At 39.8% G+C, this 13,164-nt stretch overlaps 1 protein-coding gene across 2 annotated transcripts in view; it reads left to right on the top strand.

The window, feature by feature from the left end:
- Slc7a11 (solute carrier family 7 member 11) overlaps window positions 1–13,164 on the top strand; it is a 75,179-nt gene that overhangs the window by 22,542 nt on the left and 39,473 nt on the right. For both annotated transcript variants that reach the window (XM_050138356.1, XM_050138357.1), the window contains 2 exons: window positions 3,830–3,929; window positions 10,746–10,790. In XM_050138356.1, the coding sequence (XP_049994313.1) occupies window positions 3,830–3,929; window positions 10,746–10,790 (145 nt within the window). The remainder of the gene's footprint in view (window positions 1–3,829; window positions 3,930–10,745; window positions 10,791–13,164) is intronic.

The raw sequence follows: 13,164 nt of genomic DNA, 5'->3' as shown, positions 1-13,164 counted from the left end.
TTATTTTTTATGTGTACAATATTCTGTCTGTGTGCATGTCTGCAGCCAGAAGAGGGCACCAGACCTCTTTACAGATGGTTGTGAGCCACCATGTGGTTGCCGGGAATTGAACTCAGGACCTTTGGAAGAGCAGGCAATGCTCTTAACCACTGAGCCATCTCTCCAGCCCCTTATTTACTTATTTTTAAAAAGAAAACAATCTATCTTTTTTTTTTTCATTTTACATTTCATTTCCAGTTCCCACTCCCTCCCCTCCTCCCATTCTCTCCACCTATCCACCCCATCCCCCCCATCCACTCCTCAGAGAAGGTAAGGCACATTGCTTTGGGGAAGGTCCAAGGCCCTCCCTACTATATCTAGGCTGAGCAAGGTATCCATGCAAAGAGAACAGGTTCCCAAAATAGCCAGTCTAAGCAGTAGGGATAAATCCTGGGAGCGTGGGGTGGGAGGAGTAAGGAGGGTGGAAAAGAAAGACAAGGGGAGAAGGGAATCAGGGAGGAGAACTTGAGGGAACAGGATAATAGAGATGGAGGAAGAACAGAGATGAGAGCAAGGAAAGAGATATTTTGACTGAGGGAGCCATTATAGGGCTAGCAAGAAACCTGGCACTAGAGAAATTCCCAGGAATCCACAAAGATGACCCCAGCTAAGACCCTAAGCAGTAGAGGAGAGAGTGCCGGAACTGGCCTTGCCCTGTAATCAGACTGATGAATATCTTAAATATCAACATAGAACCTTCATCCAGCAACTGATGGAAACAAAACTTAGTTCTTATTATTACATTATTTTCTCTGTAAATTTGTATTTCTGAAGAAATGAGGCAACTTCTGGATTTATTTGTCATGAAACTTCCTACTAAATAAGATAAGAATTTGAGGAACGCTATCACGGAGTTAGGGTTGGCCTAGTAATGATGATATTTGCTTAGATTTGGTAGAAATGACTGAAGGAGAAAAAGAGCCTGAATCAGTAAATAGCAAGAAATGATTAGAGCAAATCAATGGGAAAGAGGTGAGGTATCATGTGGGCATGTTAAGTGTTGTCTACATTGACATTGTCAGTTCCAAGGACAGGACGTTATAGAGCAGTTTCATGAGCCTGCAGGAGGAATTACCACAGCACACAAGGAAGCAGCAAAGTTCAGCAAAATCATTGCCGTCGGTGGAGGCACCGAACACTGAGAACTTGCTCACTCTAGCTGGGAGAGGGAACTGTTCTTGTCCATTCAACCAGCCTGGTGGGCGATCTCAGAATCCTGCCAGGAAAATGCTTTCATCAAATCCCAAAACTTCAGCCCCAGAGTAAACACAATGAATCATTTGAACAGCAGGGCCGATGTGGGAGAAGATGTGGGCTCGTGGTCCCAGTTCTCCATGGTCTCTATGGAGCTGGCCAACTCACAACCACTATGAATGGAGGCAAAATGGTCCACACTCTGGGTACTGTCATCTCCCGAGCTGACTTTCTAGTCTTCTGCAGAGAGCCTTTCAGATTCTGGAAAGCAGACGAAGGAAGAGTCCCTAGGCCTTCTACGTACGGCTGATTTCTGGGTTTTCCTTTTTGGTGTAATGCCAGATATGATAGGTAGTTATACTCTGCAGTTGGTTCTGACCCCTCATTTATGTATGTGTAGAAAGTGGGGTATGCTTAGCAATTGCTACTGCATTGCCATCTCCTTGAGTACAGAGGCCAGATGAAACTCCCGAGTCTTTCCTGTCTGTTACAATACAGTGATATTTTAATTATTGCTATGGCATCCAGAACATAGGCCCACCCTAATTCTTGCTTCTCCCACACCAGAGAAATTCCCCGAGGATGTTACTGCATTGAAGCATATTTTAGGACTTTGGAGACCAGACATATTTTCCTTATTTCACTATGAAATTTTATGAAATTGAGATTTTAGAATTTGTATCTCAGTCATTTAGTTTTTCCACATTTCTGAGACCCCAGGAAGAAAAAGATAACTGATAAGTGTGGTGTATTTATTACTATTCGAACCAGATTCTGAAAGTAGCCTGTGCATTTGCTTACGAGGTCTGGAGCTTCCCTTTGAATGCCGCTTTCATCTTTCCAAGGCCTGTGTTTTGCATCCAAAACATTCCCGAAGTTCAGAAACAATGTGCCTGGTTGCAAAACTCTCCAAGAGGCTCATTCGAAGAACTGTGGCCCAGTCTTTACAGTTTAGATCCTTTGTCTCATTAATTACTAATTGCCAAACTCTGAAGGATATTCTCTTCTTAGGCTAAGGAGACCACGGACCATAAACGAATACCCAACAAATATTTCTTTCTTTTAAAAAATATTTTATTTGTAATTGTGTGTGTGTGTACATGTTTGTGTGTCTACAAATGGTCATGTGCACATGAGCACAAGTGCCTGCAAAGGCCAGACTAGGGCATCAGATGCCCTGAAGCCAGAGCAGCAGGTGACTGTGACCACCTGTTGTGGATGCTTGGCACTCAGATGGCACTCAGATCCTCTATGAGAGTAGCACATGCTTTTAGGAGCTGAGCAACTTCTTAAGTCCCGACAGATGTTCGTTTTTCTTCTTCCGAATCTCACTCAGTGTGTACAATTTCCTTCTATTAAGGCACGAAAATATTTCAGTAAAATGGGCATTTCTGATTTACCCTGTCAAGTTTTCATAAAATTACATTTAGAAGTTGGTTGCTTTGAGAAAAATATCACTCTTCGTGTCGCACAAACTTGTTCATCTTGGCCCCCATACTCACATTCTGTCACTATGAATTCTCGGTCTCATGATGTGAGCATTAGCTGATATTTGACTTACAAGAGAGTGATATATATATATATATCATTCACCTTCTGCCCTCATGGCCCCCTTTTGGTACTTATTAAAAGTCAGTTTTTAAGCAGGATCATTTACTATCTAAATAATATCATTTGCTGTTTTTCTTTGGGGGTGCTGGATGCTACAGATTCTTTTTGGTACTAATTTTGAATCTGTACTTACTAACCTAAATCTGATTTTGTAATCTCTTAAACTACCCAAAAGATTAAAAGGAAAAGGTACTTACTATTCACAAAATAGGGGGACAACGTCTCCATGTTGATGCCAAAATTAGTAAAACTTGGTTTGGGATTTGGTATAATTTCTGATTCATTTTTCTAGAAGAAAATGGTAGCTTGGACCAAAACAATATCAATAAGTTATTTCTATAAAGAAAGCCCTTTGGGAAGAATGGCCTATCACAGTTAGTTATACTATGCTGCTGGGAATAGGCACTCTTATGTGACTGGGAAGGGCTATGCTGCAGGGAACCTTTATATGAATAAGCTTTGTTGGTGGATTTTGTCTGCAGCCTTCCCTGCTTTAGGAGGCAGGTGTGTCGAATAAACAGACTTTAGGGATAAAGGCCGGAGGCTAATTGATGTGATGTAGGAGGCAGTGCAGGCATTTCTTGATGTCTTCTCATTGAAGATTTCTTCTCATCCTCTACCATGACACATTGTTATCTTCTAAGAATTTTGCCTAAAACTTCAGTTTAATGGAAGATGCTTTAGGCAACTGTCATGGTTAAAACAGAGGACACTCAAGCAAGGGAAATGGAGTTACTTATTTTAAGTACCCCATTAAATCCAGTTGGTCACATGCAAAAAAACTTAAAAATGGTCTAGATGACAAGTATGTGTTTGAGATTTCTGTTCTACCTTGGGTGCGGTATTAGTAGATAGAGTTGGCCATGAACAGAGAGTCAGAATGGGTAGTTCATCTCCCAACTGTGTATAGGGTTGTAATAAATTATTTACCAATTATAAACCAATTCTTTGCAAAGCTCTAAAAATCCTTGTATTCTAATTCCAGGGCACACACAGCACTTTGAAAATGCATTTTCAGGAAGAGATACAAATCTGATGGGGTTGCCCTTGGCTTTTTATTATGGGATGTACGCATATGCTGGTTGGTAAGTTGATATCTCCAGATACTTTATTAAATTATTTCATTTGTCTTTTCTGTTGTTAATCTGTCTGTTATCATAGGAGTGTCAGCTTTGACCCTAGTGACAAGTGATGAAACCATCAGACATTTCCTCCCAACTAGGTTTTCATTATATCATGTGCACAGTGATTATTTAGTCAAAGTTTCAAATGACATGGGATTCTCACAAGTGAAGACCTAAAAGGTCAGGAAAAATATTTTTTATGACCAAAGGATATAATGCAATGGTAACAAACTGGAGGGAGAGTGAGGCGTGTTTGTTTAGATTCTCTTTGACTTCCTTGTATAACATTTCCTCTCTCAACCAAGACTCTTAGGATGTGTTATGAGACAAGGTGGAGCAGAGAACTGTGCAGCTGCTTTCTGCAGAAAGTCAGGACCAAGCGAGAGATGTAGTTCTAGGTTTTACGGTTGGCTTTGCGGAGAGAGGTTCTAGTTTCTATGAGCATTTAGGGAACATAAATTCTAGCTTCTGCAGTTTACTCTGGGAGGGAAGAAAGAGAAGCATGAAGGAAAGGTGGGAGGATACTAAAAAGATATCCTTCTTCAGCAATCCTTCCAATTTCCTTCAGTGTGGCAAGGTCTTTAACTTACAGTGTCATTTTATGAGACCCCAGACAGTCAAGGTTGCTATTAGATTTAGTTCAGTGGCAGAAAAACGAACAAACAGATGCTGGGTTTTAGCAGCTAGTATGCATTACTTCTAATTATTCATCAGTGAGGACAAGATAGTGCCATGGGAACTCAGGGTTAGTACCTGCCCTGTCAAAAGGCTTTGGTGCAAGCACACCAAGGATATTTATAGACAGCGGTTAATTATTTATTTATTTTTTGTCTACCCTATCACAAGGAAGAAACAATTCAGATGTAGAGATGAGATGGTCTCAGAAGATCAAAATGGTTCATATGATAAAGACAGGGAAGGAGAAATCACAATAATGAAGTCAGCTGATCAAATATGGGGCATATTCAAGGGCCCAGACACATTTCATTACAATGTTTCCAGTAGCTGAAAACACAAACAGGTAGCAGAGATGCTTGGCAGCATGACGCCATGGATGTGTGCTTCCGTCCTTCACGCCTGTCTGTTGTGTTTCCTCCACCCTGGGGCAGCAGTGTTCTGTTGAGTTCCATGAGTCACAGTGACCAAATATCCAAAAGGAACCTCCTGCAACTAAATTTTATTGACCTTGAAAGCTTTAGTTAAAATGACTATTTCCAGAAACCCCACTAGGTACAACAATATTGTCAAAACACTAGAATCATTGCAGGAAGATTAATTTTCATAGTTTTGGAGTAAATAATTGTAATAGTTCCTTTTTTCCATATTTATAAAACAGGTAGTTAAAGATGTGATAACACTCTCTGAACCTAAGCATACCAAAAGGAAACTTTGCTATCTCAAAAATTATGTAAATGTGTATCTAACATGAATACAATATTCTCTTCTTTCTGCCTCCTTTTTTATTATTTTTGTTTTTCCTTTTAGGGAATATACAAATGCATTCCAAAATAAATAGCATATGTACTCTATTAATCTCAGAAATTGTGAATATATGGCATTAGAAGCCAATCAGCAGAGTATAGCTACATAGGTTTAGCATAGCTTTGAAGTGAAATGTGTTTGAAAGTTGTTAGGTTATAGCATAAGATCAGTGTAAACTATTTGTATACCCGAAGAAGATTTTTTGCAGCCATTGTGTGCACGCTTTAGTTTCGAATCCCAGTGGTTTTGAAGTCTTTTCACTTTTGTTCAAAGCACAATGTGGTGCTAAGCAGAGAAAAGAACCGAGTGTGATCACAGTGTTAGAAGCAAAATCAACTCTTCTATGTCTTTTGAGCCTGGTTCAGGGCTCCATGCCCTGGGGCAGCAGCCAAGCCACAGCAAGGGTCCCTGGGAGCCCCAGAGCAAAGTAGGGGAGGGAACAAGAGCTTTCAGCTCCAGCTGGGTGCTGGGAGCCTGTTGTACTCTGTCAAGAATGTGGGATGTGGTGATCTTCACAAGGCAGATTTGATTAATTCTGTTGAATGGAGTTTCTTTTGCCTGTGAGCACAATGCATCTGTTCCCACGGAATATTAAAACATTTTTACCCTCACTCCACCACCACCCGGCACTGAATATTCAGGTCACCTGCTTCATGTACCGCCAATTTTCTCCACTTCTGAGGTTTTTGAGGGGCGGTTGATTTTTCTCTGGAAAAAAAGAGTCTTTTCATCTTGACTTATCTTATTAATACTGTATTTTACTGATGCCAAGTCCAAAGCGCCACTGTTTTCACCTATGATGGAGGTTTACAGGAAATTTGATTTATACTTTGTCCCCCCTGAATAATTCTGTGCCTTCACCCCAGCTTGAAGAGCCAAGAACCATCAATTGTGTGTGTGTCTGTGTGTGTTCATGAGGGTTCAGTCACAGTATTGGAAAGTAAGTCTAGAATTGTAAATGAGAGGTTATGTGATCCAAGTGGCTTAGCCAGAGGATGACAGGGAACGATTTAGCTTTATAGGTTGTTGTAATGGCTTAGGCTTAATGGTGCTTTGTGAAGAGGGGGAATGATCTGGTTCTTAATCTATGGCCCTCAGTCTCAGAAAACAGAAGTGGAAAAAGAAAGAGTCTGTGGGTTTGGCACTCCAGAAGTACAGATGTTATTTCCATGTAAATGGATCAAAGTGGGGTCTGAAATGGGTCTCAAAGACAGGAGCATTGTAAGAACAATCTTTGTTATCAGAATTTCTACATATTATTTATTTATTTTGGTTTTTCTTTTCAAGGTTTCTCAGTGTTGCTAGGTTTGGCTGCCCTAGAACTCACTCTGTAGACCAGGCTGGCCTCAAACTCACAGAGATCTGCTTGCCTCTGCCTCCCTAGTGCTGAGATTAAAGGTGTGCACCACCGCTGCCCAGTGAATTTCTCCCATCTTTTGACATATGATTGCAAAACTGGTTTGCACACTTATCCATTCGGACTGCAAATGGCTACCACTCCCAGCATTGCTGTAGAACAGTATTTGACTAAGAGAAGAAAAAAGAAAGAGAGAGAGAGAGAGAGAGAGAGAGAGAGAGAGAGAGAGAGAGAGAGGAACCCAGCGTGGAGGCTTTGTAGTGAGACAGAAGCAAAGCAGTTATAGTCAGGAGTTGCAAGTCAGGCTGCTACCTGTTTGGATGGGCAGCATGCTTGCCCTCTGTTGTCCTGGATACCTTGCTCTAAGAGCAGTCACCTCCAGCTGTTAGGCTGAATAGGAAAAAGATACCACCAACCCTTGGGGACCATGAGCGGAGTAAAGTTTTGGATCTAAGGAGCACAAAACCTATCCAGAATGATAAAAAAATCCCGTCACTGAAACATGATTAGGGGAAAAGAAATCATTAACTCAGTCAGGTCACAGAGTCGGGTCAGAACAACTTTCACATTATTGCCAATGTCCGTATTTAGAGAAATACATCTGCCAGTCCGCCTGTGGCCTTGGGGAAGTCAACCAATTTCAATCCTGTATCTGGGTCCAAAGCTAAGCCCAGCGTGGTGAGATTTTTCTCCTCTCTTTTCACCGTGTGATAGAAAATTGGTTTTCAGTGTCTTTTGTTGCCTTCTTTAATCAGATCCTCAATGGATTTAGTCTCCCCGAAGCACAGGGCACGGTTATTGTATACTTTTGTATCAGATCTCACCTGGAGAATCTGCTTCCTTAAAGACTCATGTACAAGGCTGGGTGCTGCAGTGCAGGGTCAACAGTGTAGTTTGTGCCCAGTCCTAGAAAACCCGGGAAAATAGACTTTGTAAGTATTCTCCAGGGCCTTGAGATGTAAACCAGGGGAAACGGACTACTGTGGCCCATACTGTGAGCAGACAGATGTCAAGGTATACGTCCCACAGTGCGTGGACCCCTGCACTCAAGTGATCTGCTTTCCTCCTCTTCCCTACATGCTACACCCAACCACTTTCCTTTTCTCTGTTCCCTAGAGTCATGGAAAAATATTTGAAGTCACATTCTTTTTCACAAATAGTTCCCTTCTTGCCTTAAGGTTATTGCGGGGGGGGAAAAAAAAACAGTTGGTCAACTATTAATAAGCAACTGGCTATCTCTGACATGCAAAGCCTGGCTCTATTCCTTAATTCATGTGATTTGTTCAGTTTTGGGTGTTATTTATATATTTGCTTATTGATTTGCATTTGTTTCCCCTACTTCCTGTTGCCTCAGGCTTATAATGCACTTGTCAAATCTGTCTCAAACAGCACATTCCACAGAACTATCTCTGCTACACTCAATGCAGGAATAGTAGCTCGTCCACACTTATAATTCTTCCAGCCAGTCTTGCATTACATGGGGAAAGATGGAGCGTGCACATAGTAAGGATCTCACTGACTGTCACTTTCCCTATACTAACAATGTTGCATGCATTCTGCTACTAGTGCACCCTGCTGTTCCTAGAAATTTAACTTTCTAGTTGTTAAAAAGTATTATTAGTTTTATATGTGTGTATGTGTGCCCTTTTATATCACCCTCATTGCTACCTTCTCTTCAGTCAATGTATTTCTAATACTGATTTGGTGAAGCTGTCATTAAGTCTGTAGCCATCCTGTTCTTGAACCGCAACTGACTAGTGACTTCAGATAGGATTGTTGCAAGTGTGGGACAAAACCCACTTCCTCATCTTTCTTGTACTCTGCGAGGTGCTTTAAGCATGTGGCAGGCGATGGGCTAATATTCTGGGTGTTTTTAGAGAGAAGAGAATTTGACTTTCAGACCTGTAATCCCGTGAGTCATGTAAGAGGCTATTTTAGCATCTAAGTGTTGTGAGACAGGCCGCTTGTTGGTTCCGGCTGCTTGGCAGCTCAGACCTAAAATAACCACACAGAAACTATATTATTTAAATCACTGCTTGGCCCATTAGCTCTAAGTTCTTATTGGCTAACACTTATGTATTAATTTAACCCATTTCTATTAATCTGTGTATTGCCACATGGCTTCCACATAAAGGGTAAAGTTCAGGCATCTATTTCCTGCAGGGCTACATGACATCTCCCTAACTCCTCCTCCTTTCTCCCAGCATCCACTTTAGTTTCCCCCACCTACCTTTATTCTCTGCAGAGGCCCAAGAGAGTTCCTTTATTAACCGATGGTATTCACAGCATACAGAGGGGAATCCCACATCATCTAATGACCGTAGAATGCATGACTTTTATTCTGTAAGAGTTCTCTGAGCTTATGGAAAGCAGATATAGCAAGTTTCTGTTGTTACGTTCAAATGTTCTCATGAGGATTCTTTTTTTTTTTTTTTTTTTTTTTTGGTTTTTCGAGACAGGGTCTCTCTGTGGTTTTGGAGCCTGTCCTGGAACTAGTTCTTGTAGACCAGGCTGGTCTCGAACTCACAGAGATCCGCCTGCCTCTGCCTCCCGAGTGCTGGGATTAAAGGCGAGCGCCACCACCAAGGATTCTTAATTTCCTTCAGTGTTGTTTTGAGGAGGCTTAGGAAGAACTTAGTAGGGCTTAAACGGCCTCCAGCAGTCCCTTTTAGTTGGAAAATAAAATCAAGGATGGACAGCATTAGCTACATCTGTGTGGGCTGCTAGAAACTCACTGTGAAGAAAGTAGAATTTCTCAGGCCCCAGCATTAGGGTTTGAGATCCCATTGACAATGAAAGCAAAACATTTTGTGCCTAAAATGTTTCTTTTCACATGTACTTCCCAGAAAAGTACCATGGACCTGGGAAATGTTCAAAATTCTCTGCTTTTTTTTTTCTTGATGGACAGAGTAGTAAAGTAACAATGTATCTACATTAACTACCCGAACAGACCGGAGACTGACCTCCTTCTATAGGCTTATGAATCTAATTATATAGGGCAAACACTGGAAGTGGCTCTAAAGGAAGAAGTATGAATGGAAGGTTTAATCTTCTTATTTTAATTTAGAATTAATTGGCAAATAGTATGCAGTTCTGAGGTACAAAGAAATTAGGTTATGGTTTAGGAATGGAACATGAAATAATTAATCAAAGTAATTAACATTTCAATAACAAAATATAGTTTTAAATTTTCTGTGGTAGAATATTTGGAATTTTCTCTTCTAGAAAATTTGAGGCATATAATACACTATCATTTCTAGAAATTTTGGTCCCTAACTTGTGTGCTGTGCTCTGTGTAGGAAGTCAATAGCAGTTCCCTACAAGTCGGCTCTCGTATAATTTGGACCCTCTTGTTTCTAACTCTAAATTTAGATTTACAGGAAGCACAGGCCACCTAATACTTAATGTGTCCCCCCAGGCTTTCTTACACACTTGTATGACTGAATATTATAGCGTTCCTCCTTCCCCTTTGCATAATCATTATGGTATACTCCGTGCTTCGGGTCAGCCTTGGCCTGGAATGGCCGCATAACACTTCAGTAGAGTAAATGATGGGCATTCTTGAAGGTTCAGCTTGGGAGGAACTTCCTCTGAAATGCTTCCTCAACCTTAGTTCATGGCTGGCCCTGCTCTTCTAGCTCTGGTGCCCTTTCCTGGGATTGTGTCAGGCTGTTCTGAGCTGTCCTGTGAAGCGTGTCATACAGATTACAGCCTTTCCCCTGTCATCACCATTGTGTCTTACACATTTTAATGCCTCCCCCATGATTTAGTAGAAAGTGTTCTATAGGAGTACTGACTGGTTTTGTATTTGCCTCTTTCTGCACACATTTCTATGTAATTTTCATGATTCTTGGTTTGATTTTTAAAAGTTTAACGTGTGAGTCTTTGGATTATGGTGGTAAAATGTACTAATAGTTATTTCTTTATGTATAATGCAGGTTTTACCTCAACTTTATTACTGAAGAAGTTGAAAATCCTGAAAAGTAAGTTACTTCATTTACTATAAGACTTTTGTTAGAAGTAAAATTTGAGTTTTCTAATTGAGTCATAGGCTTGAGGAGGAAACCCAGTGTGGATTGGTTAATTTCACCATTGTTGCTGTCATTGTTCTTTTATATAAACTGACCTAAATTTTCACAATAAATTATCCTCCCACAAATATATATTATATATCAATATTAATATAATAAACACATTATGTATGATCATATACAATATTCAATGCTAAATTGCCTAGTAATCTGAATGTAGCAAAGAATAAAGGCATTTTTTAAAAAACCTATTTTATGTAAACATATACATATAATTTAATGTGAGCTCTTTATAAGTATAACTTGAATGAAAAGAGTTGATTACTTCTACATGTTCCTTAAAAATATCCGTGTAACTAGAGAGAATAACACGATGAATGGAAACTGTGTGAAGTAACTGAAGGATAGTCTAGGAACTTGTAAAACTGGGAGCTCAGTGATTTCATTTATTCATTTTTTACCTTTTCTTCCTTAAAACTGATAGATGATTTGATGTTAGTCAAACAACATGTCACAATAGGCTGCAAAATTATTTTCATGATTAGTGAATAAACATTGGGCTTTGTATAGAAAAAAATATATATCTCTGAATTAAAGAAGGAAAATTTAAAAATATAAAATATAATGATATTTAACTCATCTTGCTTTTATTCAGCATAGGTTATCTACTAATCATTGTGCTAAGCGCCTCCTTCAGGACGAATGAGGCTCATCGTCAAGCATTTTACTGTGTTCTCCATGAATGGAAGTGTGGAAACAAAAGTGTGATGGTGTGACTGACACCATAGCAGAGTTAGCTAGCAAAGAGAAAATGAGATGTTCTCAGCTTCATTCTAGGACACGTGGCTCATCAAGAGTCTCAAGTAAATGTCCCTAGGTAAACAGAGTTGGGGGTGGGAGAAGAGAAGAAGAGGAGAGAGGGACAGAAGTATGGTGGTAAGAAAGTATACCATTGTGGAACAGGTTGGAATCAGAGAGTTTGCCTACGGGTTGACCGTTCAAAGTAGGATGAGATCAAATTATGACCCCGGGTACCTTGGGAGATGGTTAGCTGGTTGCATGTGGCCAAGTATCAGAGATATCAGAGTTTAGAACACACAGGCCCACAATGGAAGTTAACATGATGCCTCATCGTATGCGATTCAACTGCCATGTAAACCAATATGTAATTGCAACATGAAGACCAGCTCATGAAGAAATATGGTCAATTTATAAGACTACTTTCATTTGTCACTGAAATTAAAAGTAGAGTCAATATTTACCAGGAGGAAGTTCTTACATTTCTTGGAGATGATAAGCAAGCTACCTTGTGACTAAGCACACGGATTATAGAGATTCATAGGTGGGCCAGTCCTTTTAGTTTTGCGGGCTCGTTAGTGCGTATGTTGCAACCCAGAGAAAGGACAGCTTGTATTAGCATTTATGAGCAGTATTTATTGAATTCTGATTATGTGAAACAAAGAACTCGGACTTAGTTTGGCATTTAAAGCTAAAACATTTTAAAGAGACTGATTGCTAAATCTAATGTAAGAGAATATTTATTATGAAAAAATAGCAAGTTATGGTTTGTAAACATGTTCTAGATCACAGTATCAGTGTTATGGACACAGTTAATGTTCTAGGTTTAGTTATTTGACAATATAGACAGATGTGTTTGCTAGGGACATGTTGTTATTATATGTGTATGTATGAGTGTCTGTCTTTAAGTACTTCATACTGCTGTTGTGTGTTTCTGATACATAGCCCTGGAGTGGCTCTTGGGTGAAGAAGTCCTTTTCCTCAACTGTAGTTCATCTCTCAGTTTCAGATACTGATACAGACTTTTAACTGCCATGAAATCTCTCTAGTCTCCTAATATAGCATCTCACTTTAAGGTCTTAATATACAGGATTTCTCAGTACAGGTTAAGAGTCTCCAGAATTTTGGGGTCATAATAATGAGACAAGTTGAAGAACAAAAGCTTTGATTCCTTTTTCTTCTTTTGCACAGGATACCTAGTTAAGTCAGTTCTCAATCAGAGGACTCTGAAAAACCTAGCCAGAATAGTCCTTTTCTTTAAATTTAAAAAACAATAAATCCACAAAATTTTCCAACTACACAGTGAAGGTTAATGAAATGTTCTGTATTTATTAGCCAAAGAAACTCAGAGTTTTGATCATTTTCATTAGTGTTCAGTTTTAAAATGACTTCGTGTGACCATTTTAACAGTTAGAATAAGTCTTTCCAAACTGCATTTTGTTTTTAGCACACCGGGATGATTTGGGAAATATTTAGAGCCAAGTATCAAGAGCAGATGGCACAATTATATGGATCTGGTCCAAAAGAG

This window comes from Alexandromys fortis, unplaced genomic scaffold (genome assembly GCF_014885135.2).
Source record: "Alexandromys fortis isolate MF-2015 unplaced genomic scaffold, M_Fortis_MF-2015_v1.1 scaffold_15, whole genome shotgun sequence".
NCBI classification, from domain to species: Eukaryota; Metazoa; Chordata; class Mammalia; order Rodentia; family Cricetidae; genus Alexandromys; species Alexandromys fortis.
This window is presented reverse-complemented; position numbering and strand designations above follow the sequence as displayed.